This window comes from Bufo bufo, chromosome 7 (assembly GCF_905171765.1).
Source record: "Bufo bufo chromosome 7, aBufBuf1.1, whole genome shotgun sequence".
In the NCBI taxonomy this organism is placed as follows: Eukaryota; Metazoa; Chordata; class Amphibia; order Anura; family Bufonidae; genus Bufo; species Bufo bufo.
In genome coordinates, this window is record NC_053395.1 from 18,111,027 (window position 1) to 18,137,266 (window position 26,240).

The 26,240-nt window shown below is 42.3% G+C and overlaps 1 protein-coding gene across 1 annotated transcript; it reads left to right on the forward strand.

The window, feature by feature from the left end:
* The first annotated feature begins 14,579 nt into the window (after positions 1 to 14,579).
* On the forward strand, positions 14,580 to 15,512 carry LOC121008709 (olfactory receptor 1E5-like). The gene has a single exon (XM_040441403.1). The coding sequence runs from the start codon at positions 14,580 to 14,582 to the stop codon at positions 15,510 to 15,512; it is 933 nt and encodes a 310-aa protein (XP_040297337.1).
* The last annotated feature ends 10,728 nt before the right edge of the window (positions 15,513 to 26,240 follow it).

Genomic DNA, 26,240 nt, shown 5'->3' on the forward strand with positions numbered 1-26,240 from the left:
CATGAGCAAGGAAGAAGGTGGGCAATCATCGTTTTCCATGCCAGCTTTTCCGCATCAACAGTATCAAAACCTCTGAAAACCCCTTTAATTTGGGGGCAAAAACTAAAAATCGGCAGTGCCCTCGATTTAGAAAATATATGAAAGTTACGATATTAGCAATATATTACGGATATTATAGACAAGGCTTCAACTGCACTATCGCGTCTCTCAGCCCTCCAGGGAAAGTTGAAAAATGTCGGTGGTTTTAGTCAATTCAATGTCGGCAGCTCTTTCAACAATGTTCTAAATGGAGATGGGACTTTCACTACTCACACTGCGCCTGCGGTCTTTTTATTGATATTGTATCACTTTTCAATTCAGAAGCTCAGTACGGTATACAAAGTCGAGCATTACACAGTAACTAACTAGCAAACAATAGGAGTGAGAGTCCAGTTCACAAGTTACAATCTATCCGGAGATACAAGAGGTTGTGTTTTGCACAATGATCCGGCCACCCTATACAATATATATAGAGCTGCATGAGCCTGTATCTGTGTATGTACAGGTATGAAGGGCAAGGAGTCCGTGGGATACAAATGGATGAAGGAATCGGGTTCTGAGGAATAATGTGGTAGGGGGCGAACAGAGAAAAGTTTTTTTAAGGTAAGCCTAAAGCCTTATTCACATGTCCGTGCCCGTACCTAAATCTGTGCAAAGGTCAGTGATGCCTCTGTGAAGATGTCCGTGATGTATCCATGTGTCCGTTTTTTGCTGTCTGTGTGTCATCCAGAGGTCGCATTACATTTTTTCCGAAAGAGTAGAAATACTCCTGTTACCGTTTTTGAGAAGTATTTTCAGCTGAAGAGGAGTACGAAAGTTAAAGTAATCAATATATAGAATACATAGGTCTAAATAACATTTGGAGGCTGCTATTTATGCAGGAAGCCGTTACTAGTCTACTCTAGAATTGTCTTACTATACATAAATAGCAAATTTAGACAATTTTACATTTATGACTTTTGTGCAATTTAAAAACTCGTGTTTTCTCCATCATATTTAAAATATAACGCAGCAAGATTATCCCCACAATGTTCTGCTGTGTAGATCCAGTGCTCACCTATGAGATGACCGAGCAGCGCAGAAATATCTTTGCTGGGATGATGCTGATGGGGCAAAAAATACAGGATACACAGAGCACTGCATAAACATGATATAGACTGATATGAGACAGATCACTCCACCAGCAGGCCCTGGCTGAGCAACTGAGCCAGACCGTGCACTAGCAGGCCCTTGCACTCAGCCAGTGATCAGTTTAATCCACAGGCTCTTGCTGAGCACCTGAGCTGGAGCCTGCTGGTGCAGTGATCAGCGAGTCCTCTGACTCAGGTGTCCAGCCTCTGGACTCAGTGATCACTGCACCAGCAGGCTCTGGCTGAGCACCTAACACAGGGAGAACACAGGAGAGTTTAGCATCATACTTTACATTCCGGTGTCAAGACTCTGAGAGGTATGATCACCTCCTCACCTCTGATGTCGGCAGCTGGCTCTGCAATCAGAAGAATGCAGCCACGCTGCACTCTAAGGCCCCTTTCACACGAGCGAGTATTCCGCGCGGATGTGATGCGGGAGGTGAACGCATTGCACCCGCACTGAATACCGACCCATTCATTTCTATGGGGCTGTTCACATGAGCGGTGATTTTCACGCATCACTTATGCGTTGCGTGAAAATCGCAGCATATTCTATATTCTGCGTTTTTCACGCAACGCAGGCCCCATAGAAGTGAATGGGGCTGCGTGAAAATCGCAAGCATCCGCAAGCAAGTGCGGATGCGGTGCGATTTTCACGCATGGTTGCTAGGAGACGATCGGGATGGAGACCCGATCATTATTATTTTCCCTTATAACATGGTTATAAGGGAAAATAATAGCATTCTGAATACAGAATGCAAAGTTAAATAGCACTGGAGGGGTTAAAAAAAAAAAAAATTTAACTCACCTTAATCCACTTGCTCGCGTAGCCCGGCATCTCCTTGTGTCTCCTTTGTTGAAGGACCTGTGGTGAGCATTAATTATAGTTCAAGGACCTGTGATGACGTCATCACAGGTCCTTCAACAAAGGATACACAAGGAGATGCCGGGCTACGCGAGCAAGTGGATTAAGGTGAGTTAAATTTTTTTATTTATTTTTTTAACCCCTCCAGTGCTATTTTACTTTGCATTCTGTATTCAGAATGCTATTATTTTCCCTTATAACCATGTTATAAGGGAAAATAATACAATCCACAGAACACCGATCCCAAGCCCGAACTTCTGTGAAGAAGTTCGGGTTTGGGCACCAAACATGCACGATTTTTCTCACGCGAGTGCAAAACGCATTACAATGTTTTGCACTCGTGCGGAAAAATCGCGGGTGTTCCCGCAACGCACCCACACATTTTCCCGCAACGCCCGTGTGAAAGAGGCCTAAGTGATCCCATTACCCCGGTGCAGAGCAAAGATCAGTGCTCTACTGTCAGTCCACTGCTCCTTATCAGCTTGTCCCCAGACATCAGCTGGCCTCCTCACAGGCTGCTCTCCCGTCTCTGGAGCAGCATGGAGAAGCAGCGCGCCGAAATTGGCCAATGAGGATGCCTCCCTCCTCATAACAAGCTCCTTACTTGCTGCCAACCCTACACATGCGAGTAAGGAGCTTTGCTATTAGATGTTTTGGGCAACAGCAGTATTGCTGTGCTGCCCATGAGATTCACAGCGTGCAGTGCGCTGGTTAACTACATGAAAAGCCTTAATGTCTGGTAAATGTCTTAACTTGATGCTTAGATCTTCTTTCCTTTTATGTCTCCCATGGGACAAAGGCGGATAGAACTCACACTATAGTATGGAATGTTAGAGGCCTGGGAGATACTACTAAACGCCAAGCGGTTTTTATGGCCGTTCAAAAGTATCAGCCAGCCATAATATGCCTCACCGAGACACACCTGACTAAACAAACCCTTGGGTTGCTTCACAAACCGTGGATCTCACAGGCCTTTCACTCCACCTTTTCTACACACACTAGGGGAGTTAGTGTCCTAATTCACAGAGCTGTCCCCTTTGTATGCCACTCAAGCAAACTTGATACAGAAGGTCGATATGTTTGCCTGCACTGTTCTATATTTGGGGTACAATTCTTCCTAATTGCCATGTATATCCCGCCACCATATTTCTGCGGTGCCATAAGGGAGGTAATGTCATGGGTATCTCAAGGGCCACAGGTGCCAATCCTAATGTTGGGCGATTTTAACAAATATTTAGATCCTTCTATGGATAAATTTCCACTGCCTCCTAACTTAACAAATTCTGGTGAGACTTCACTGACAAAATTACTCAAGAGAACTGGATCTGCATGATTTGTGGAGAATTAGATACCCCCAGGAACGGCAGTACTCCTGTTTTTCTGCGTCTCATGGGTCCCTATCCAAAATAGATTTACCCATTGGGTCTCTAGAAGCACTATCCTATATCTCTGCTATAGAATACCTACCGCGCTGCCTCTCTGATCATTCACCTATCCATATAGAACTGAGGTTTGGCTTGGTGCTCTGGAAACTCAATCCCTTATGGATACAGCTATTAGACGGGGAAGACCCCCTAACGAACCAAATAAATGAATTTTTTAATCTCAATAAAGGATCAGCAGCTATAGGGACTATATGGGACGCTATGAAAGCATATGTAAGAGGCCTCTATATTCAGGAAAATTAATAGACGCAAAACTAAAACTAGGGAACTCACCAAAGCTATACAGCAGGAAGTGACAAGAAGTGAGAAATTGTATATCAGTACACCCTCCCAGAAATCTGAAACAGTATGGAAAAATGCACAATCTAAACTTACTGACCATTTACTGCATATAGCGGACAATAAACGTTTTTTCATCAAACAAAAATATTTTGAGGCAGGGGAGAGTACAGGTAGTTTACTGGCCAGAGTCGTCTGGTCACAAGAGAATAGCAGCAATCAAAACCATAGATGGGGCACTCTCGGTGGAAAATTCAGTAATCCTTGATACATACCATAAATATTATAAGGAATTATATTCTTCGAAAATGACCATGGAAGGAGATGATATAAAGTAGTATCTTGGGCGAATATCAATCCCTAAATTGTCTCTAGAATCTGCTGCATACCTGGATGAACCCCTTACTTTGGAGGAACTGGAGGTAGCCTTGAGCTCCTTCCCTAATGAAAAGGCCCCAGGTTCAGATGGATTGCCCGGGGAATTTTTGAAACAGTACCGAGACTGTCTCCTCCCACACCTTTTAGAAACCTTTAATGATGCGCTGCGAACTGGGATATTACCTACATCTATGAGGGAAGCGATAGTGGTGGTTATTCCAAAACCCAATAAGGACCCAATAAGACCCGACTCCTATAGACCCATTTCTCTCCTATAAAATGATGTAAAACCTTTGGCCAAAGTATTGGCCAATCGGCTTAATACAGTAATTACTCCTTTAATACATAAGTATCAGGCGGGCTTCATGCCAGATAGGAGCATGGCCAGTAATCTTCGTAGATTATTCCTGAATATCCAGAGGCCTTTAAATACCGGGGGTTGCCGTGCAATAATTTCCTTAGACGCTGCCAAGGCTTTTGACAGCGTAGAATGGGAATACCTATGGGAAGTTTTGGAGGTCATGGGCTTCGGCCTGGGATTTTATTCTTGGGTCAAGTTACTGTATAACTCCCCGCTACCAAGGATTAGGGCAAACGGGATTCTTTCTAATCAATTTCCATTACATAGGTGCACACGGCAGGGTTGCCCCTTATCTCCCCTATTATTTTCAATTGCAATTGAGCCTTGCTTGTCTTTTACGTACCTCCCCAGACTGGAAGGGAATTCCAATAGGGCCTCGGGATGAAAAAGTCTTGTTATACGCAGACGATTTATTATTATACGTGGGAGATCTACAGAAGTCTATAGACCCCATAATGCATGAAATTACTGATTTTGGGAAATATTCTGGACTAAGAATAAACTGGGACAAATCCATGATTTTTCCATTAGATCCCACCCCACCACAATTGGACCTCACTCGCATTCCCTTGCAGCTAACCACTCAATTCAAATACTTAGGAGTGATGATAAGGCCTCATGCACACGACCGTTGTTTTATTCCGTGCCCGTTGTTCAGTTTTTCGTGATTTTCTGCGGACCCATTGACTTTCAATGGGTCCGTTGATAACTCGGCTAATGCACCGTTTGTCATCCGCATCCGTGGTTCCAGTCCGTCAAAAAAATATAACCTGTCCTATTTTTTTCACGGAAAACGGTTCGTGGACCCATTCAAGTCAATGCGACCATGAAAAAACGTGGAGGCACACAAGACTGTCATCCGCGTCCGCGTCCGTTTTTTTCCTATCATTTGCATGGCAAACTTGACTTAGACTTTTTTTTACTTTCCTTCATGTCTGGTGATCCTCCAAAACTAGAGGAAAACACACGGAAACAAAAACAGAAACGGATCACTGAACCTCATTTTGCAGAACGGAACACAACAACGGTCGTGTGCATGAGGCCTAACACCGATACCAACTGAATACATAAAACTGAATCTGGAGCCATTAATTGCCAAATTTGTAGTCAAAACTAATACTTGGTGCAAATTACCAGTTACGGTGATTGGCCGTTGTAACTTAATTAAAATTATATTCATGCCACAGCTTTTATATATATTACACAATTCACCGGTATGGATCCCACAAAGGATTTTCTATAAGATTAAGGGGATTTTTAGATCACTGATATGGAAAAAGAAACAGCCAAGAATCCGCATAGAAACACTCCAAAAAAGTAAGGAAGAGGGTGGATTATCTCTCCCGAACCCATGGTCCTATTATACAGTTGCAAGAAAAAGTATGTGAACCCCTTGGAATGATATGGATTTCTGCACAAATTGATCATAATACGTGATCTGATCTTCATCTAAGTCACAACAATAGACAATCACAGTCTCCTTAACCTAATAACACACAAAGAATTAAATGTTACCATGTTTTTATTGAACACACCATGTAAACATTCACAGTGCAGGTGGAAAAAGTATGTGAACCCTTGGATTTAATAACTGGTTGAACCTCCTTTGGCAGCAATAACTTCAACCAAACGTTTCCTGTAGTTGCAGATCAGACGTGCACAACAGTCAGGAGTAATTCTTGACCATTCCTCAACTGTTTCAGTTCAGCAATATTCTTGGGATGTCTGGTGTGAATCGCTTTCTTGAGGTCATGCCACAGCATCTCAAATCGGGATGAGGTCAGGACTCTGACTGGGCCACTCCAGAAGGCGTATTTTCTTCTGTTTAAGCCATTCTGTTGATTTACTTCTATGCTTTGGGTCGTTGTCCTGTTGCAACTGGCCTTCAGTTCTCCTGCAAAATGTCTTGATAAACTTGGGAATTCATTTTTCTTTCGATGATAGCAATCCGTCCAGGCTCTGATGCAGCAAAGCAGCCCCAAACCATGATGCCCCCACCACCATACTTCACAGTTGGGATGAGGTGTCACGACTGTGACTGATCCAGACAGGTCTGGGAGGAGAAGGTCGCAGCGACTTGCTACTCGCGATAGCTTGTGAGTTTGCTCCGTGGTTCAGGGTATGTCATCTGGGTTTTGCCTTGTGAACCTTTTTGTCCTGACTGGGAGTTTGTAGGCATCCTTCTCAGGTGAGTCCTGTCTGCCACTCCCAGCTACTATATTAGTTTCACTTTCACTTGCAGTCATTGCCAGATATAGTCCTTACTTCCAGTTCTATTCTGACCTTTGAAGGAGATCGTTTGATGGTGTTGCTGTGGAGCTCTTGTCCGGCGTGGACTGTCGTGATTGGGATCGCCTTCTCTGCTCGTGACTGGATAAGTCTATCTCTGATATAGTTTGTTTGTTGCTGTCTTCCCCTGCTGTTCTCCTAGACATGAGTGATGGTGACTAGTGCTCCCATCGGCCTTTCCCCACTCTAGGCTTGTTAGGGTGACTGAGGGTTTAGGCATCCTGCTCGCCGCACGGGTTCACACCCCGTCTAGGGTATCAGGGCAGACAGGTGCCAGCTTAGGGTTAGTCAGGGGTGGCCATACTATTCCCATCCGTAGATAAGGGTCCCCCTTCCCCTCCGTCTGGTGCGACACGATTGCTGCTGGGGTAGCGGTCGTGACAGTATATCTGGCCTTTTAAAAAAAAAGTGACATTTCTTTTTTTGTATGCTGTTTTGCTTTGTATTTTTCTGTTCCACTATGGATCCGGTTACGGATTTGGCGAAACAATTACAGGGATTATCCCTTGAAGTGGCAGGATTAAAAGCAACAGTGCTGCAGCAGCAGCAGCCATCCTTGGGTTCCACCGTTGCCACAGGAAACCAAGGTACTCCTGAGCCAGAAGTGGCTTTACCTGATAGGTTCTCAGGAGGGAGAGACCAATTTGTAACCTTCAGAGAAGCTTGCAAATTGTTCTTCAGGTTACGCCCTAGATCCTCTGGCGGTGAGGAACAACGGGTGGGTATTGTAATTTCTCTCCTGCAAGGAGATCCGCAGGCTTGGGCTTTCTCCCTACCATCAGACTCTCTGGCCTTACGATCAGTGGAGGAGTTTTTTGAAGCCCTGGGTCTCGTATATGATGACCCGGACAGGGTCTCACTGGCTGAGTCTACGCTACGTAGACTTCGGCAAGAGAACCGGTCTGCTGAACTATATTGTTCCGAATTCCGTAGGTGGGCTACTGATACGTTATGGAACGACTCGGCCCTTAGGAGTCAGTTCTGCCAGGGGTTGTCTGAAAAATTAAAAGACGCGCTGGCGGTATACGAGGTCCCTGGGTCTCTGGAGGCTGCTATGTCTCTGTCCATAAGAATCGACAGACGACTCAGGGAGAGACTATTAAATTTTACGGAGGCCTCTATAGGGCAGGGATCGGTTTGTTATGATCCAGTCGAACCAATGCAAATAGGGGGCGCCACTAGACGGGTGAATCCTCCTAAGTTCCGCTGTAGGTCAGAGGTTTGTTTTCGTTGTGGGGGAAGGGGTCATTTTGTAAAGGTTTGTCCCTCAGAACCCAAGAGACCACAAACAAAGGAGCCGCCGGGAAAACTAGAGTCCCCAGATTGTGCGGAGGATAACAGTCTGGGCGTATTCGTTTCCTCCATACGCATGTCTCAGTTTTTGTTGTCCGCTACCGTTGAGGCGGGCAATAAGACTGAGATCTGTTCCGTCTTTTTGGACAGTGGGGCGGGGGTCAACTTGGTGGATTCACGGTTTGCTCAGGCTCTGGGTTTTACTCCAGAACCGATACGCAGAACCATTCCTGTTTTTGCCATCGACTCCTCCCCTCTTACTCAGAAAGAGTTAACTCAGATCATTCATAATATCCATCTGCAGGTAGGGGACCTCCATAAAGAGCATATCTCGTGTTATGTCCTGGACGGTCTTCCGGCTCCTATGGTATTGGGGCTTCCCTGGCTGGTGACTCACAATCCAGTGGTGGATTGGCAGGCCGGGGAGATTGTGGAGTGGAGTGAACATTGTAAGGACAACTGCTTGAGTAGTAGGTGCTCTACACTCTCTGTAACGTCTTTACCTGCCTTTCTGTCAGATTTTATGGATGTGTTCTCTGAGAAGGGTTGTCAGGGGTTACCACCTCATCGTCCATATGATTGCCCGATTAATCTACTACCTGGGGCCAAACTACCTAAAACCCGGTTATACAATCTTTCCGGCCCAGAGAGGAAGGCTATGAAAGATTATATTTCGGAGAGTTTGGCTAAGGGACACATCAGACCCTCTTCTTCACCTGTGGCTGCAGGGTTCTTTTTCGTTAAAAAGAAAGATGGGGGCCTACGTCCTTGCCTGGATTTCCGGGAATTAAATCGGATAACTATCCGAGATCCCTATCCTCTTCCTCTCATTCCCGACCTCTTTAATCAGGTTTCTGGTGCTAAATGGTTCTCCAAAATGGATCTCAGAGGAGCTTATAACCTGGTTCGCATCAAAGAGGGGGATGAGTGGAAGACAGCTTTTAATACTCCGGAAGGGCATTATGAAAATCTGGTCATGCCATTTGGTCTTACTAATGCGCCTGCGGTATTCCAACATTTTGTCAACAATATTTTTAGTCACCTTATCGGGAGATTTGTTGTGATATATCTTGATGACATCCTGGTCTATTCCCCGGATCTGGATACACATAAGATCCATGTGAGACAAGTGCTGCAGATATTAAGGGCCAACAAATTGTTTGCTAAGTTAGAAAAATGTGTGTTCACCGTAAAAGAACTGCAATTTCTGGGGTATGTGTTGTCAGATTCAGGTTTCCGCATGGATCCAGAGAAAGTCCGGGCGATTATAGACTGGGATCTGCCTGAGAACCTAAAGGCATTGCAACGCTTCCTGGGGTTTGCCAATTTTTATAGAAAGTTTATAAAAAACTATTCCTTGGTGGTCAAACCACTGACGGACATGACCCGAAAGGGATCCGATTTTTCCAAATGGTCACATGCAGCCAAAACTGCCTTTGCATCTCTGAAGGAGAGATTCACCTCGGCCCCTATTCTCGTACAGCCAGATGTCTCGCTTCCTTTTATTGTAGAGGTTGACGCATCAGAGGTGGGGGTGGGAGCGGTACTATCTCAGGGCCCGTCCCCTGGTGAATGGCGTCCGTGTGCTTTCTTTTCAAAGAAATTGTCTATTGCAGAAAGGAACTATGATATTGGCAACAGGGAACTTTTGGCTATTAAGTTGGCTTTTGAGGAGTGGCGTCATTTTTTGGAGGGGGCGGTTCATCCCGTCACGGTGATTACTGATCACAAAAACTTATTATATCTGGAGTCTGCTAAACATCTCACCCCTAGACAGGCTCGGTGGTCGTTATTTTTTACTAGGTTTAATTTTGTAATAACCTATCGCCCGGGGGCAAAAAATACTAAGGCGGATGCATTGTTTCGAAGTTTTCCTGGAGGGGGTGATGTTGAGGTACCAGAGCCCATTTTGCAAAAGGGGGTGGTGGTCTCTGCATTACACTCAGGTTTGGAGGGGAGGGTGTTGGAAGCTCAGGGGGACGCCCCGGCCTCCTGCCCCTCGGGTAAACTGTTTGTGCCAGAAAATTTACGACTGGAGATACTAAAAGAACACCATAACTCCACACTGGCAGGACACCCAGGTAGTAGGGCAACCTCTGAGTTAGTGTCTCGTCGGTTCTGGTGGCCTAAATGGCGCCAGGAGGTGTTGAATTTTGTGTCTGCATGTGCTACCTGTTTTTAGGTAGATCATACTCGTCCGGCAGGGCGTCTTTTACCTCTGGCCATCCCCAACAGGCCTTGGACGCACCTGTCAATGGATTTCATTACGGATCTACCAGTATCAGCGGGGAAGACTGTTATTCTTGTAGTTGTTGACAGATTCAGTAAAATGGTGCACTTTATCGCTCTTGCCGCATTGCCTAATGCTAACACACTGGCTCAGGTTTTTATTGACCACATCGTGAAGCTTCACGGGGTCCCTTCCGATATTGTTTCGGATCGTGGTACCCAATTCGTTTCTAAATTTTGGAAAGCTTTTTGTTCTCGTTTAGGGGTTCATCTGTCGTTTTCTTCATCTTTCCATCCACAGTCCAACGGTCAGACTGAACGTACCAATCAAAACCTAGAGACATATTTGAGATGCTTTGTTTCCGAAAATCAGGAGGAATGGTCATCTTATTTACCGTTAGCCGAGTTTGCCATTAATAATCGTCGTCAAGAATCCACCGATAAGTCACCATTTTTTGGTGCGTATGGTTTCCATCCTCAGTTTTGTACGTTTAGTGAGGAAGGGCCGTCTGGAATTCCCGAGGAGGAACGATTTGCGTCTTCACTTTCTTCAGTGTGGCAGAGTGTGCAAGAAAGTTTGAAGAGAATTGGTGGTAGATACAAACGTGCGGCTGATAGGAAGCGCTCTGAAGGTCCGGACCTTGGGGTGAATGACTTGGTGTGGTTGTCTACCAGAAATATCAAGTTGAAGGTTCCCTCGTGGAAATTAGGTCCGAGATTTATTGGTCCTTATAGGGTAATTAAGATAATTAACCCGGTGGCTTTTCGTCTGGAGCTACCTCAGACTCTAAGGATCCATAATGTCTTCCACAGATCTCTGCTTAAGAGATATGTAGAACCTCCTGAACCATTGCCACTACCGCCTCCAGCGGTGGTTGTTGATGGCAGTCTTCAGTTCCAGGTAGAAAAGATTGTTGATTCACGATATGTTCGCCGCTCTCTTCAGTACCTGGTGCACTGGAAAGGTTATGGTTCCGAAGAGAGAATGTGGGTTCCAGCATCAGAGATAAAAGCGGACAGACTCATTCAGGCTTTTCATAGCTCTCATCCGGAGAGGCCTGGTCTTGAGGGTCCAGGGGCCCCTCGTAGAAAGGAGGGTACTGTCACGACTGTGACTGATCCAGACAGGTCTGGGAGGAGAAGGTCGCAGCGACTTGCTACTCGCGATAGCTTGTGAGTTTGCTCCGTGGTTCAGGGTATGTCATCTGGGTTTTGCCCTGTGAACCTTTTTGTCCTGACTGGGAGTTTGTAGGCATCCTTCTCAGGTGAGTCCTGTCTGCCACTCCCAGCTACTATATTAGTTTCACTTTCACTTGCAGTCATTGCCAGATATAGTCCTTACTTCCAGTTCTATTCTGACCTTTGAAGGAGATCGTTTGATGGTGTTGCTGTGGAGCTCTTGTCCGGCGTGGACTGTCTTGATTGGGATCGCATTCTCTGCTCGTGACTGGATAAGTCTATCTCTGATATAGTTTGTTTGTTGCTGTCTTCCCCTGCTGTTCTCCTAGACAAGAGTGATGGTGACTAGTGCTCCCATCGGCCTTTCCCCACTCTAGGCTTGTTAGGGTGACTGAGGGTTTAGGCATCCTGCTCGCCGCACGGGTTCACACCCCGTCTAGGGTATCAGGGCAGACAGGTGCCAGCTTAGGGTTAGTCAGGGGTGGCCATACTATTCCCATCCGTAGATAAGGGTCCCCCTTCCCCTCCGTCTGGTGTGACACGACTGCTGCTGGGGTAGCGGTCGTGACATGAGGTTTTGATGTTGGTGTGCTGTGCCTCTTTCTCCATACATAGTGTTGTGTGTTTCTTCCAAACAACTCAACTTTGGTTTCATCTGTCCACAGAATATTTTGCCAGTACTGCTGTGGAACATCCAGGTGCTCTTGTGCAAACTGTAAACGTGCAGCAATGGGTTTTTTTGGACAGCAGTGGCTTCCTCTGTGGTATCCTCCCATGAAATCCATTCTTGTTTAGTGTTTTATGTATCGTAGATTCACTAACAGGGATGTTAGCATATGCCAGAGACTTTTGTAAGTCTTTAGCTGACACTCTAGGATTCTTCTTCACCTCATTGAGCGCTGGGCTCTTGCAGTCATCTTTACAGGACGGCCACTCCTAGGGAGAGTAGCAGCAGTGCTGAACTTTCCTCATTTATAGACAATTTGCCTTACCATGGACTGATGAACAGCAAGGCTCATGGAGATACTTTTATAACCCTTTCCAGCTTTATGCAAGTCAACAATTCTTAATCGTAGGTCTTCTGAGAGCTTTTTTGTGTGCGAGGCATCATTCACATCAGGCAATGCTTCTTGTGAAAAGCAAACCCAGAACTGGTATGTGTTTTTTATAGGGCAGGGCAGCTGTAACCAACACCTCCAATCTCATCTCATTGATTGGACTCCAGTTGGCTGACACCTCACTCCAATTAGCTCTTGGAGATGTCATTAGTCTAGGGGTTCACATACTTTTTCCACCTTCACTGTGAATGTTTACATGGTGTGTTCAATAAAAACATGGTAACATTTAATTCTTTGTGTGTTATTAGTTTAAGCAGACTGTGATTGTCTATTGTTGTGACTTAGATGAAGATCAGATCACATTTTATGACCAATTTGTGCAGAAATACATATCATTCCAAAGGGTCCACATACTTTTTCTTGCAACTGTATAGCCGCACAACTACAACATGTCAGGGGATGGATTAATACAACTAATCTAGACCCCTCAGCTGATATTGTTGCCCACACTATGAAACAAAAAGCACCTATTGCCTCATTAGAAATAAGCAAACATCATCCCCTGGGTAAAAAACTTCCTACATTTTCCCTTTTGGCCAAGGTTTGGACAATATTTAAAGAATTAACGAATCTGACAGAACTCAATGACATTACGCCAATATGGCAAAATCCCCAACTGCCAGAGATATTCAGGCTGGAAGGCTTTTCCCCGTGGGAGGAGAGGGGCATACTCTTTTTGGACCAAATTCAATCGCATGTAATACAGAATCTTTTACTCAACTCCAGGAAGAGTTTGGCCTACCCAAAACGGCATTCTTCCAATTTCTTCAATTAAGACATGCATACCAAACCCAATTTCCAGGAAACATAGTAATTGCCGCCTCTCCTCCTGTGGTGAAACAATTACTGGAAGCTGAGGTTACCAAAGGCCTGATATCCCATATATATTCTTGATGCTAGTACCCCCTCAACCTCCCTGATGGTAAAAGGGACATGGGGGGAAGATGTGGGAACAATATCTCCAGACCAATGGAATGACATTCTGGCTTTGACTCCTAGTCTTACATTGAATGAATCCCAGCTGTACCTGCTACAGAGTGTATAGAACCCCCAAACTTCTATTCAAAATAGGTGTGCGACCGGACTCCACATGCCCTAGATGTGGTGTAACGGAAGCGACTCTGCTTCATGTGGTATGGAAGTGCCGAGAGTTGGGAACATACTGGGAAGAGATACGAGAAATCATAGTCGTAACAACTCAGATACGTTTGCCCAATGATCCCAGAATCTGTGTGCTGGGTATACTAGACTCTATGGGATTAAATGATAAACCATCCTTATGTATTCACAGAATGTTGTTCCAGGCAAGGGTCTTAATCACTAAGCATTGGATAAGAAATAGGCCTCCTAGCAAACAGGAATACATAAATAGGATGACTACGATTCTACGTCTTGAAAGAGGGGTATATGTCAAAAGAAAATGCCCAAACAAATTCTGGTCAATATGGCAGGGCTGGATTGAATCTGGAAGCTTAGCTTCGTTGGCACTGACTAGGGATTGTTTGAGAGGACAATTGTCCTTAATGGGGCGCCTATCTTAGTTTAAGCTGCATTTTAATGAAGATCTAGTGTTCAACTTATTGTAATATTAGGTGGATATGACATCCTTTGTGAAATGTTTAATAAAATACAGTAGGGATAAGGTGGTGTAATCATCTCTCTGCAACTCAAATTCTAGGGGGGGGGGGGGAGTTGGGTGAAAGTTAAATTTGTTATTTAACAAACTTTGTATTACGCTGTAATGTCAACGCATCAGATGTCCAAGAATAAGGCTGACAGGATTTTGATCATTATGTACAAATGTGTATTTTATTGATAGTTTATTTAAAAATCAATAAAAAATGATTTTTGATTTAAAAAAAATAATAATAAATAAATAAATCTATGAAACATATTTGCATTCTTTTTGACAAGATTTATATGGAAAATTAGCTGAGAATATATTATGTTCTTCCAGGATACGGATATCGGACAATGGAGAACCACACATCTGTTCCCACAGAATTTAACATTTTGCCATTTTCCAGTAAGGCTGATAGTCCAGCACTCATTCCCTTCCTGTTCACGGTGATCTACTTGCTTGGCGTCCTCATGAATGTGCTGATTGTGATCCTGATCTATCTGGATGAGCATCTGCACACCCCTCTGTATCTGTTCCTCTGTAACTTGTCCTTTGTGGACATGTGTTATACAACGACCATTGTTCCAAAACTCCTACATATGCTTTCATCTGGAAATCACAAAGTGTCCTTCAGAGAATGCTTCACCCAAATGTTCTTCTTCTTCTTGGCTGCCGGAACAGAAGATCTTCTGCTGTTCACAATGGCCTATGACCGCTACGTTGCGATCTGTAAGCCGCTACATTATCACTCTATACTAAGTAAAAAAGTGTGCTCTTTCTATATGGCTGCCATATGGTCTTGTGCAGCTTTAAACTCCTGTTTGATTACAGTCCCGACCATGAAGATGTCCTTCTGTAATTCCACCACAATTCACCATTTTTACTGTGATGCGAAAGCTCTGACGAAGATCTCATGTGCCGGCAAAGAAATGTTTTATTTTGTGATTTATTTAGAGCTATTTTTTTTCGGACTTTGCCCATTTTTATGCAGTTTGACATCCTATGCAAAAATATTACAGGTTATATTTCACATAAAATCTGGAGACGGAAGAAAAAAGGCCTTCTCCACCTGCTCGTCCCTTCTCATCGTCATCATGCTCTACTACGGCACAGCTGCAGCGGTGTATTTATTGCCGTCTTCTAGATACTCTAATATTTTGGATCAGGTCTTCACTTTTTTATATGCAACTGTCACCCCAATGTTAAACCCACTGATTTATAGTCTTAGAAATAAAGATGTGAAGACGGCTGTGATGAGATTATTGCAGATTAGGTATAACACTTAGGGGAAGATTTATCAAAACAATGTAAATAGAATACAAATCAGATTCCACCTTTCATTTTTCAAAGGAGCTCCGACAAATGTAAGGTGGAACCTGATTGGTGCTATGGGCAACTAAGCCAGTTTTTCTTTACTCCAGTTTTGATAAATCTCCCCCTTAGACCTTTAATCCATATTACTTTTTAAAGGTCAATGTTTTCTTCTTCTAGACCTAGAGCTGCACAATACAATTCAGCCACCAACAGAAGGGTTTGCTACCTACTGTCTATATATGGACACAATTGGAGGCAATTTTTGTTAATGATTGAATTCCACTCATTTTTGGCTAAAAATCATATTTTCAATTGGCCTTTATTAAAAATATTGAGTCGTTCTGTCACACAGGTTAGCTGTTTTCCTAACTGTGTGACTGGTACTTTCACTTTGTGTCAGTCATCTAATAAACCTTATCTCTAAACTACTGAGAGGTCAAAACACTTATTTAAGCCACATTCTTATCAGTAAGATAGGGATTGAGCTCTGATGAGTGTTTACAATGTCAGAGATAAGGAGTCCATCTGCTCCCCAGATGACGGAAAAGACAAAAAATCCATTGGCTGCTACTAGAGCATCTCAGCTATGTACACAAAAAAGGTTTCCATATTTTTAATAAAGACCAATTGAAAAAAATTATTTTTAGCTCAAAATAAGTACAATGCAATAATTAAAAAAATGTCCAAGCCTTAAAACTCAGTAATAAGACACTATACAGTTTATTTGGCTCCTGTGTCTCAAAGGCTTTCTCTGTCACAGCTAACTGCATCTCAAGGTTTCCTTTTGTCAAGTCGCCTCCAAAGAGTCAACTGGTAGGAAGCCTCAATACAGGATTTTCATGATACTCCTCAGATCCACTTTGCATTCACTCACTCAATTTACCACTAGAGTAACTTTGACTCTAACTCTCAATGGTTCTCAATGTGCCGCTGTTCCCACTGTCCACGTAAACCAGTTTAGTTTAGGAATTTATGACCATGTCGCATCTCAGGACTTCAGGACAACCAGAAAAAGAAATATCCTCCAGTGTACCGTGGTTTGGAGCACAGTACCACCCACTACACCACTGGTTCCACAACTACACTATTTAGTCCCAAAGGGCCCTCCAGAGCTAACCACTAGGGACTGACAGCACTCTTCAACCCCCACTGCTTCAGTGACATCCCACACAGTGTTCCTGTATGCAAACCTCTTCCATGGCCAGATCCTATAAGCCCCAACCACTAGATATCCCTTTGTTAGCCCTCTACTTAGGGCTCATGCACACGACCGTATGGCTTTTTCAGTGTTTTGCGGTCCAGTTTTTACGGATCCGTTGTTCAGTTTTTTTTTCCCGTTGTGTTTCCGTGCCATATGCCATATACATTATACAGTAATTACATAGAAAAAATTGGGCTGGGCATAACATTTTCAATAGATGGTTCAGCAAAAACGGAACAGATACGGAAGACATACGGATGCATTTCCGTATATGTTCCGTTTTATTTGCGGACCCATTGACTTGAATAGAGCCAAGCACCGTGATTTGCGGACAAGAATAGGACATGTTCTATCTTTTCACGGTACGTAAATACTGAAACGGAATGCAAACGGAGACACTTCAGTTTTTTTTGCTGAACCATTGAAATGAATGGTTCAGTATATGTATCGCATACTGAACTACAAAAACGGCCAGTATACTGAACGCAAAATACTGTCGTGTGCATGAGCCCTTAGTGACAAACATCCTAGACAATGTGTCTGAACCACTTAACACTACAGGAATCATTCCTTCTCCACTCCAGAAAGGACCTCTGTCATGACTCCAGACTTCCAGTTCACCACAGCCTCAGCCTCCAGTCTCTCCCACTTCTCCACAGAAAAACCAAGCCTACTCACACTGGTCAAAGCCTAAACATCAAATAGACTGTCAGCATCCAGTTCTAACACCTTACATGGTAGCGTCAATCCTCCATTAAACCTCCTCCCTTTACGGGCTTACTCCTGTCCCCAGTGGAACGGTGAAGTGAGTTGTTTTTTTTGTTGATTTATACCATTTTGCATAGAATTTATAGCTTTTCAAAATAATTACTAACAGACCGACAATCACTTTTAAGAGGTTGCCCATTGCCAAATCAAGATTCTTTTTATGTGCTCCTAACACCCCTCACCATGCATATACAGTATATGCCCCAATACCTGTTTTTCATATCTGTGCTTTCCTTCCCCCTGTCTGGGCATCAGACTATGCTGGTAGCTTTGTTTACATTCCTAGTTTCCTATTTTGGAATACCTACCTTTATTGATAAATAAAAATGCACTGCAGAGTGATGAGTTACAGGCTGACCCCGCCTGCCACACTAATCAGTCTGCAGGAGCTCCGCCCACTACACCTCCTGTGGCCATGTTACTACACCCATACACCCTGCTGACCTATTTCTTACTCAGTTTCTAAATCATGTCACTGACAGTCCACAGGCTCTTCCCTCACAACCTCCAGAGTGCAATAAACAGCAAGCACATCAAAATACATCTGTATATAATCCTATCATGTACGATACAGACTACGATACTGTCTGGTGATGTGTGTATTTAATCCCATCTTGTACTATACTGTCTGGTGGGGTGTGTATATAAGCTTGTCACATCAGATACTGTTTGCTGTGCATCTGTATGTAAATCTAATTATGTGCAATACAGTCTAATGATCCTTTATCAAATAATTTTGTTTTTGATACTGTCTGCTGAAGTCTGTATCTAAGGCCTCATGCACACGACCATATCAGTTTTGCAGTCTGAAAATTGCAGATCTGCAAACCAAAGTTTTTGTCTGTGTGTGATCCACATTTTTTTTCAGAACCATCGACATCAATGGGCTAGTGGTCTGTATTTTGTGGACCAGAATAGGACACGGTCTATCTTTTGCAGAAGACATGGATGGGGAAAGCACATGGATGTCAGCCGTGTGTTTTCCACATCTCTATATCTGTTTTGCAAAAGACAGAATATGTCTTATTCAGGTCCACAAAAAAATGCCATCCTTAGGCCTATATTTTTGGTCTGTAACAAATCCACCTTTTTTGCAGATCACATAGAGACACCTTTATTTCAATGGGGCTGCAAAGAATGTGGACAGCACATTGATGCCGAAAATTATAGAACATGTCCTATTCTTGTCCATTTTCCGGAAAACAATAGGCATTTTGACAATGGTGCCTGCAAAAATTGTGGAATGCTCACGGACCATATCTGTATTTTGCAGACCCAAAACGTATATGGTCGTGTCCATGAGGCCTAATCCTATATTTTTTTGCTTCTGCCTGCTGAAGTGTTTATCTAGACCTATCATGTGTGATACTGTCTGATAAACTTCTATATCTAAGGGCTCATACATATGATGATGATTAGCCCTGGAAACACGCTCCATGTATTGGTCACATATCCAGATACAGTCAGTTTCTTATCTGATCGCAGGGCCATATTTTGGAGTACTGGTCACACATTGATTGCACTGCTGGGCTGTGTAGGAGGAGCGAGCCGGCCCAGGAATCAGCATGTGCTCCTCTTACACAGCCTACCAAATGCGATGTGTGTCTGACCACATGGTGCCTGCCGGGGAGTGCAAAATATGCTCCGATCATCATGGGAACGCCTAGGTGGGCATAAATTCCTGAAAGGGGGACAATGTGGGCATTACTTTGCGGGGCAAAATGTCCATCCTTGTCATTTTCAAAACTTGAGAGGAATGTATATATATATATATATATATATATATATATATGCAGAAAGATTCAGCTTTGCACAGGTCTATTTTATTTGTTGTATGTGTGTGTGTTACACAGATATCTATAGTGTCCTATAACAGTGACAGCCACAGCGTCCCCCCATAACAGTAATATCAACAGTGTCCCCATAACAGTGACCTCCAGAGTGTCCCCCATAATGGTGACTTTCACAGCATCCCTCATAAAAGTAACATCCACAGCACCCACATAACAGAGACAACCACAGCGTCTCCCATAACAATGACCGCCTCAGTGCCCTATCCATAACAGTGACATCTACAGTGTGCCCAAGTGCCATCCACAGTACCCCCCAGTGCCATCCACAGTGACCCCAAATGTTATCCACAGTACCCCCAGTGACATCCACAGTGCGCTCCAAGTACCATCCACAGTGCCCCCAAGTACCATCCGGAGTGCCCCCAAGTACCATCCAGAGTGCCCCCAAGTACCATCCAGAGTGCCCCCAAGTACCATCCAGAGTGCCCCCCAAATGCCATCCACAGAGCCCCCCCAAGTGCCATCCACAGAGCCCCCCAGTGACACCCACAGCATAGCAACAGCACAGAGTCTGGTCACTATGCTGTGACTCATGCACAGTGCTTACACTGACAAGACGGCCAGCAGTCCTGGCCAATGCGCAGTAGTGTGCAGGCGTCGGTACAAAGGAAGGCCGGCAGGAGTCGTAATGTCAGTAGTGACAAACTATCTCCTTCTAAAGACAGGAAGATAGAAAACGGGATGTGACCAGAAGACCTGAAACCCTGACAGGAGCAGTCACGTGACCATGAAGAGGCTTTCCGAACTGGCTGCACTATGGAAGGTAAGTATGAAACCACCATTCTTCCTTCCACAAGTTAGGTTTATCCACAAGAAATCAGGTTTGTCCGTAGAACCCTTTTAACTCTTAAATACATAGAGTGATGAATAATGTCTTTCTGTAAGATTACCACAGAGGCGTAATCCATCCAAAGTTATAAACCAACAATGTAACAAATCAAAACTGAACATAGGGAAGTATTAATTGCAGAAGAACACAAAGAACTCATGTAACAGAATTTTTCAGAGTGTTCCTACTAATAAATGCATCCATAAAGGTATATGTCCATGGCTCCAACCTAGCACTGTCAGCAGTTTTGCATGGTCAACCCTACTGACAGATGCCCTTTAAATGATGGCAATGAGCTTAGATGATTGCTTCATTAATTAATGATAAAGAACAGCTCAGAAAATCCTGTGACCATGCATTTGTATCCCTACCATGATTCAGTAATACATTCAGCATGTGTAGGATCCTCTCCCTAGATGTCCCTTCAAGGTACACCTACGGCTCTGCAGAATATATGGTGATCATGTTAAAAGGGGTCTTCCTACAGTAAACATGTTCCTCACTATTCCTATTACGTCTTGTCTTCCCTACACATTATTTTGCCGTTGTGCAAAATTAATCAGGAAATATCCAGGACCAAGAGTTTAGGATACTGCTGATTTTGGCCACGCATGGCAGTGGCGAATGGAGCTTCTCAAAATAATGTAAAAATGGCCTCCAACACTGAGAACAATGCTGTAAAAGAGGATACTTGTATATTCAATGTAGCATTGAACGTTAAAAAATAAATAAAACTTCACAAAAATACATTTGTTTGTGCCCCCACCTCCCCCTATATCCTAATTGGTAGCAAGGTGGCGCCCTACCTTCACCTAACCATCGTCCCAGCCCTGCCCCTTAAGTGCAGCTGATCTTAAGGGTCTTGTGAGTGGTTGATTATTTTCAACTCCTACTGTGCTAGGATTGTAATTTCATCATCTCACTGAGTACATCAGGATAGATATTGGAGTTTATAGATCCAGACGGATTCCCTGTTTAACAATCCTTGTCCAACATGACCATCAGCTGGATTTGATTTAGCTTTTCCGTGGCAGAAAGCACTATGGAAGGGAAGCAGTATAATGTCATGATGGAAACTTTGGAACTTAGCATTCATACAAGTGATGAAGATAATGCACCCTGCCACACATCAAAAAATGTTCAGGAATGGTTGGAAGAACATGACAAAGAGTTCAATGTTCAATCTGATCATCCTTTTGGCTTGAACTGGAAAAAAATAATTCTGATTCACAGAGTTCCCACTACTAAAATCCTGCCACCTATGCCCAAGAATATAACTACTATAATACTGCCTCCTATGTACAAGAATATACCTACTATAATACTGCCTCTATGTACAGTAATATAACTACTATAATACTGCTATGTACAGGAATATAACTACTATAATACTGCCTCTATGTACAGTAATATAACTACTATAATACTGCTATGTACAGGAATATAACTACTATAATACTGCCTCTATGTACAAGAATATAACTACTATAATACTGCTCCTATGTACAAGAATATAACTACTATAATACTGCCTCCTATGTACAAGAATATAACTACTATAATACTGCCTCCTATGTACAAGAATATAACTACTATAATACTGCTCCTATGTACAAGAATATAACTACTATAATACTGCCTCCTATGTACAAGAATATAACTACTATAATACTGCTCCTATGTACAAGAATATAACTACTATAATACTGCTCCTATGTACAAGAATATAACTACTATAATACTGCCCCTATGTATAAGAATATAACTACTATATTACTGCTCCTATGTACAAGAATATAACTACTATAATACTGCTCCTATGTACAAGAATATAACTACTATAATACTGCTCCTATGTACAAGAATATAACTACTAAAATCCTGCCACCTATGCCCAAGAATATACCTACTATAATACTGCCTCCTATGTACAAGAATATAACTACTATAATACTGCTCCTATGTACAAGAATATAACTACTATAATACTGCTCCTATGTACAAGAATATAACTACTATAATACTGCCTCCTATGTACAAGAATATAACTACTATAATACTGCTTCTATGTACAGGAATATAACTACTATAATACTGCTCCTATGTACAAGAATATAACTACTATAATACTGCCTCCTATGTACAAGAATATAACTACTATAATACTGCCTCTTATGTACAAGAATATAACTACTATAATACTGCTCCTATGTACAAGAATATAACTACTATAATACTGCCTCCTATGTACAAGAATATAACTACTATAATACTGCTCCTATGTACAAGAATATAACTACTATAATACTGCCCCTATGTATAAGAATATAACTACTATATTACTGCTCCTATGTACAAGAATATAACTACTATAATACTGCTCCTATGTACAAGAATATAACTACTATAATACTGCTCCTATGTACAAGAATATAACTACTAAAATCCTGCCACCTATGCCCAAGAATATACCTACTATAATACTGCCTCCTATGTACAAGAATATAACTACTATAATACTGCTCCTACATACAAGAATATAACTACTATAATACTGCTCCCATGTACAAGAATATAACTACTATAATACTGCCTCCTATGTACAAGAATATAACTACTATAATACTATCCTATGTACAAGAATATAACTACTATAATACTGCCTCCTATGTACAAGAATATAACTGCTATAATACTATTCCTTTGTACAAGAATATAACTACTATAATACTGCTCCTATGTACAAGAATATAACTGCTATAATACTGCCTCCTATGTACAAGAATATAACTACTATAATACTGCTCCTATGTACAAGAATATAACTGCTATAATACTGCCTCCTATGTACAAGAATATAACTACTATAATACTGCTCCTATGTACAAGAGTATAACTACTATAATACTGCTCCCATGTACAAGAATATAACTACTATAATACTGCCTCCTATGTACAAGAATATAACTACTATAATACTGCTCCTACATACAAGAATATAACTACTATAATACTGCTCCCATGTACAAGAATATAACTACTATAATACTGCTCCCATGTACAAGAATATAACTACTATAATACTGCTCCCATGTACAAGAATATAACTACTATAATACTCCTCCCATGTACAAGAATATAACTACTATAATACTGCCTCCTATGTACAAGAATATAACTACTATAATACTGCCTCCTATGTACAAGAATATAACTACTATAATACTGCCTCCTATGTACAAGAATATAACTACTATAATACTGCCCCTATTTACAAGAATATAACTACTATAATACTGCCTCCTATGTACAAGAATATAACTACTATAATACTGCTCCTATGTACAAGAATATAACTACTATAATACTGCTCCTATGTACAAGAATATAACTACTATAATACTGCTCCTATGTACAAGAATACAACTACTATAATACTGCTCCTATGTACAAGAATATAACTACTATAATACTGCTCCTATGTACAAGAATATAACTACTATAATACTGCTCCTATGTACAAGAATATAACTACTATAATACTGCTCCTATGTACAAGAATATAACTACTATAATACTGCTCCTATGTACAAGAATATAACTACTATAATACTGCTCCTATGTACAAGAATATAACTACTATAATACTACCCCCATGTACAAGAATATAACTACTAGAATACTCTCCCCTATGTACATGAAGACAAGTACAATACTACTAACCTCTACAGATAAAAGGTAAGTAGTGCAGGTGTAGCAAGTGGAGTTATCTCACCCTGACTTATCACCCGATTCTGGTATTTCCTATATCTGAGATGGCTGTCACTAATCAATCTTCTTCCAATCCATATGGAAAGAACACACAATTGTTTGTTCCATACCGATTGTAGATCATCTGGTTACATGGTGAGGTGCGCTGCCAATGCATAACAATAAAAAAATGCCACAATAATCAACAAGCACTCGATGTGTAAACAGTAGACACATTCATAAAGGGATTTGTATGAATTATCATTCGGTCAATCATTTGGTGCACGTAAATGGTCCTTTGGGCACAGGCAGATGAGGAGGTAAGTAATGCAGTAACTATACATTACTATATAACAGGTTTCATCAATAACAGATTAGATAATGCATTGAAACAAATTTGAGTCCTCAAATCTCAAAGGCAGTGCAGATTGAGATTTTTTTAAATCATTTCCCTATAGAATTTGTACCAGTGTCTGAATACTCCACCGGGACCTACGTATAGTCTAAACAGAGTATAAATACCCTTTATTCCTTCATCTCTTTCCTGAAATGCAGCTGCCACTTCTGTGCTCAATGCTCCTATGATTTATATTTTCTCATTCGAACCCTAAATACCTATTTTTTATTTTTTCTGAATAATTCTGCACGAAAGGCACTCGATGAAATCTAATCCGACCAACTGTAAGGGCATGGGAAGTCTTTGTGAAGTCCCAGACAATTTAGCCGGCAGTGAGGCAAGGGTAACATAAGCCGGGCCTTAGAGTGTTAACACCTACTTTACTGCCCTGAAGTTTTTGGAAAGATTTACTCCCTCAGTTATCCGGATGAAGTGGTTGGCTGGTTCTTCTGACAAGAGGTTCTCCTTTGGAAGGCACAGGTGATAACATTATATGGTGTAACACGGTGTGTGGAAAAGTGCTGTTAGGGGTGTATATTTCAACCAGAGTCCTCAGCTGGATGAGATCAAAAGAATTCAGAAAGCAGTATTTGTTTAAGACAGGTGTAGTTTGCTAGAGCTGTGTTGATCAGATTTTCTTGTGGGCTGGATTTCTTTTGGACTGGTAGGCAAGTCTGGCAGTGGGACCTACCCGTCCACACACTTACTCCAGGACAGCTATTTCTTCTAGCCTGAGGAAATTCAAGTTTTGGCTACGGGTAAATAAATAGAGGCCTCAGTCAGAGTCAGAGCATGGTGGCTGTTTTATCATGTGGCTGTGGAAAGCCAGATCCCCCTTGACGTGCTGAAGGCATAGATGAGAGAGAGAAGTTCTCTGTATAGTTAGCACCCAGACAGGCAGGTGTTTATTTCATGTTTTGTGCCATGGCTTCACCCAAGTGGTGGTTAATTTGGATGCAGTGTATTGTGCTGGATGAAACATAAAACATTATTCAGACTTTTAACCCATAAGTCTGAGAGTCTGTTACTGCCATCCCCACCGCAAATACATAGATCTCTACAATGGGTATAATTTTTTGTTTTCACTACTGTAGAAAAAGACATGGCGGAGGGGTAATTTAAGAAGAACCCAATGATTAATAACTATTGTACATTTTTTTCCCATTGAGGTTGTCTTTGCATCTCTGCCAATCTTTACAGCAACCACCAGATTAATTCTCCTCTTTTCTTACAGTGTCACTTGATGGCGAACCTCACCTCGCCTCGATATTTCCACATTGTGCCATTTTCAAGCACAGCAGAGGATAAGCCGCTCATTTTCATGGTCTTCATTTTCTTGTATGTATTTGGAGGAGTTGTAAATGGCATTACCATTGCGGTGATATATAGAGAAAGCCACTTGCACACCCCTATGTACTTTTTTCTATGTAACCTATCGATAGTAGACATCTGCTACACAACAGTCATAATCCCGAAGCTGCTAGATATGTTATTATCTGGAAACAACTCCATGTCCTTCAGTCAATGCTTCACTCAGATGTACTTCTTTTTCTGGACTGGAAGTACAGAAGACCTGCTGCTGTTTGCCATGGCCTACGACCGTTATGTTGCTATCTGCAACCCCTTACACTACCAACTTGTCTTGAGTCAGAATACTTGCATCTTGATGATCACCTCCATCTGGGTATGTGGATCCTTGAACGGGTTCTTCCTTTTATTTTCATTCACAGGATTGTCCTTTTGTCACTCTGATACCATTCAGCATTTCTACTGTGACTCGAAGGCCCTCACGAAAATCTCCTGCAGGGGGACAAACTTGTTTTCTAGCGTCATGTACATAGAATTTGTTTTGCTTGGAGTTTTCCCATTCGCATGCACTTTAGGCTCGTACGTGAAAATTAT

What these genes read in the sequence shown, in the direction of transcription:
- LOC121008709 (XM_040441403.1), top strand. Translation starts at nt 14,580, where the DNA reads ATGGAGAACCACACATCTGTTCCCACAGAATTTAACATTTTGCCATTT.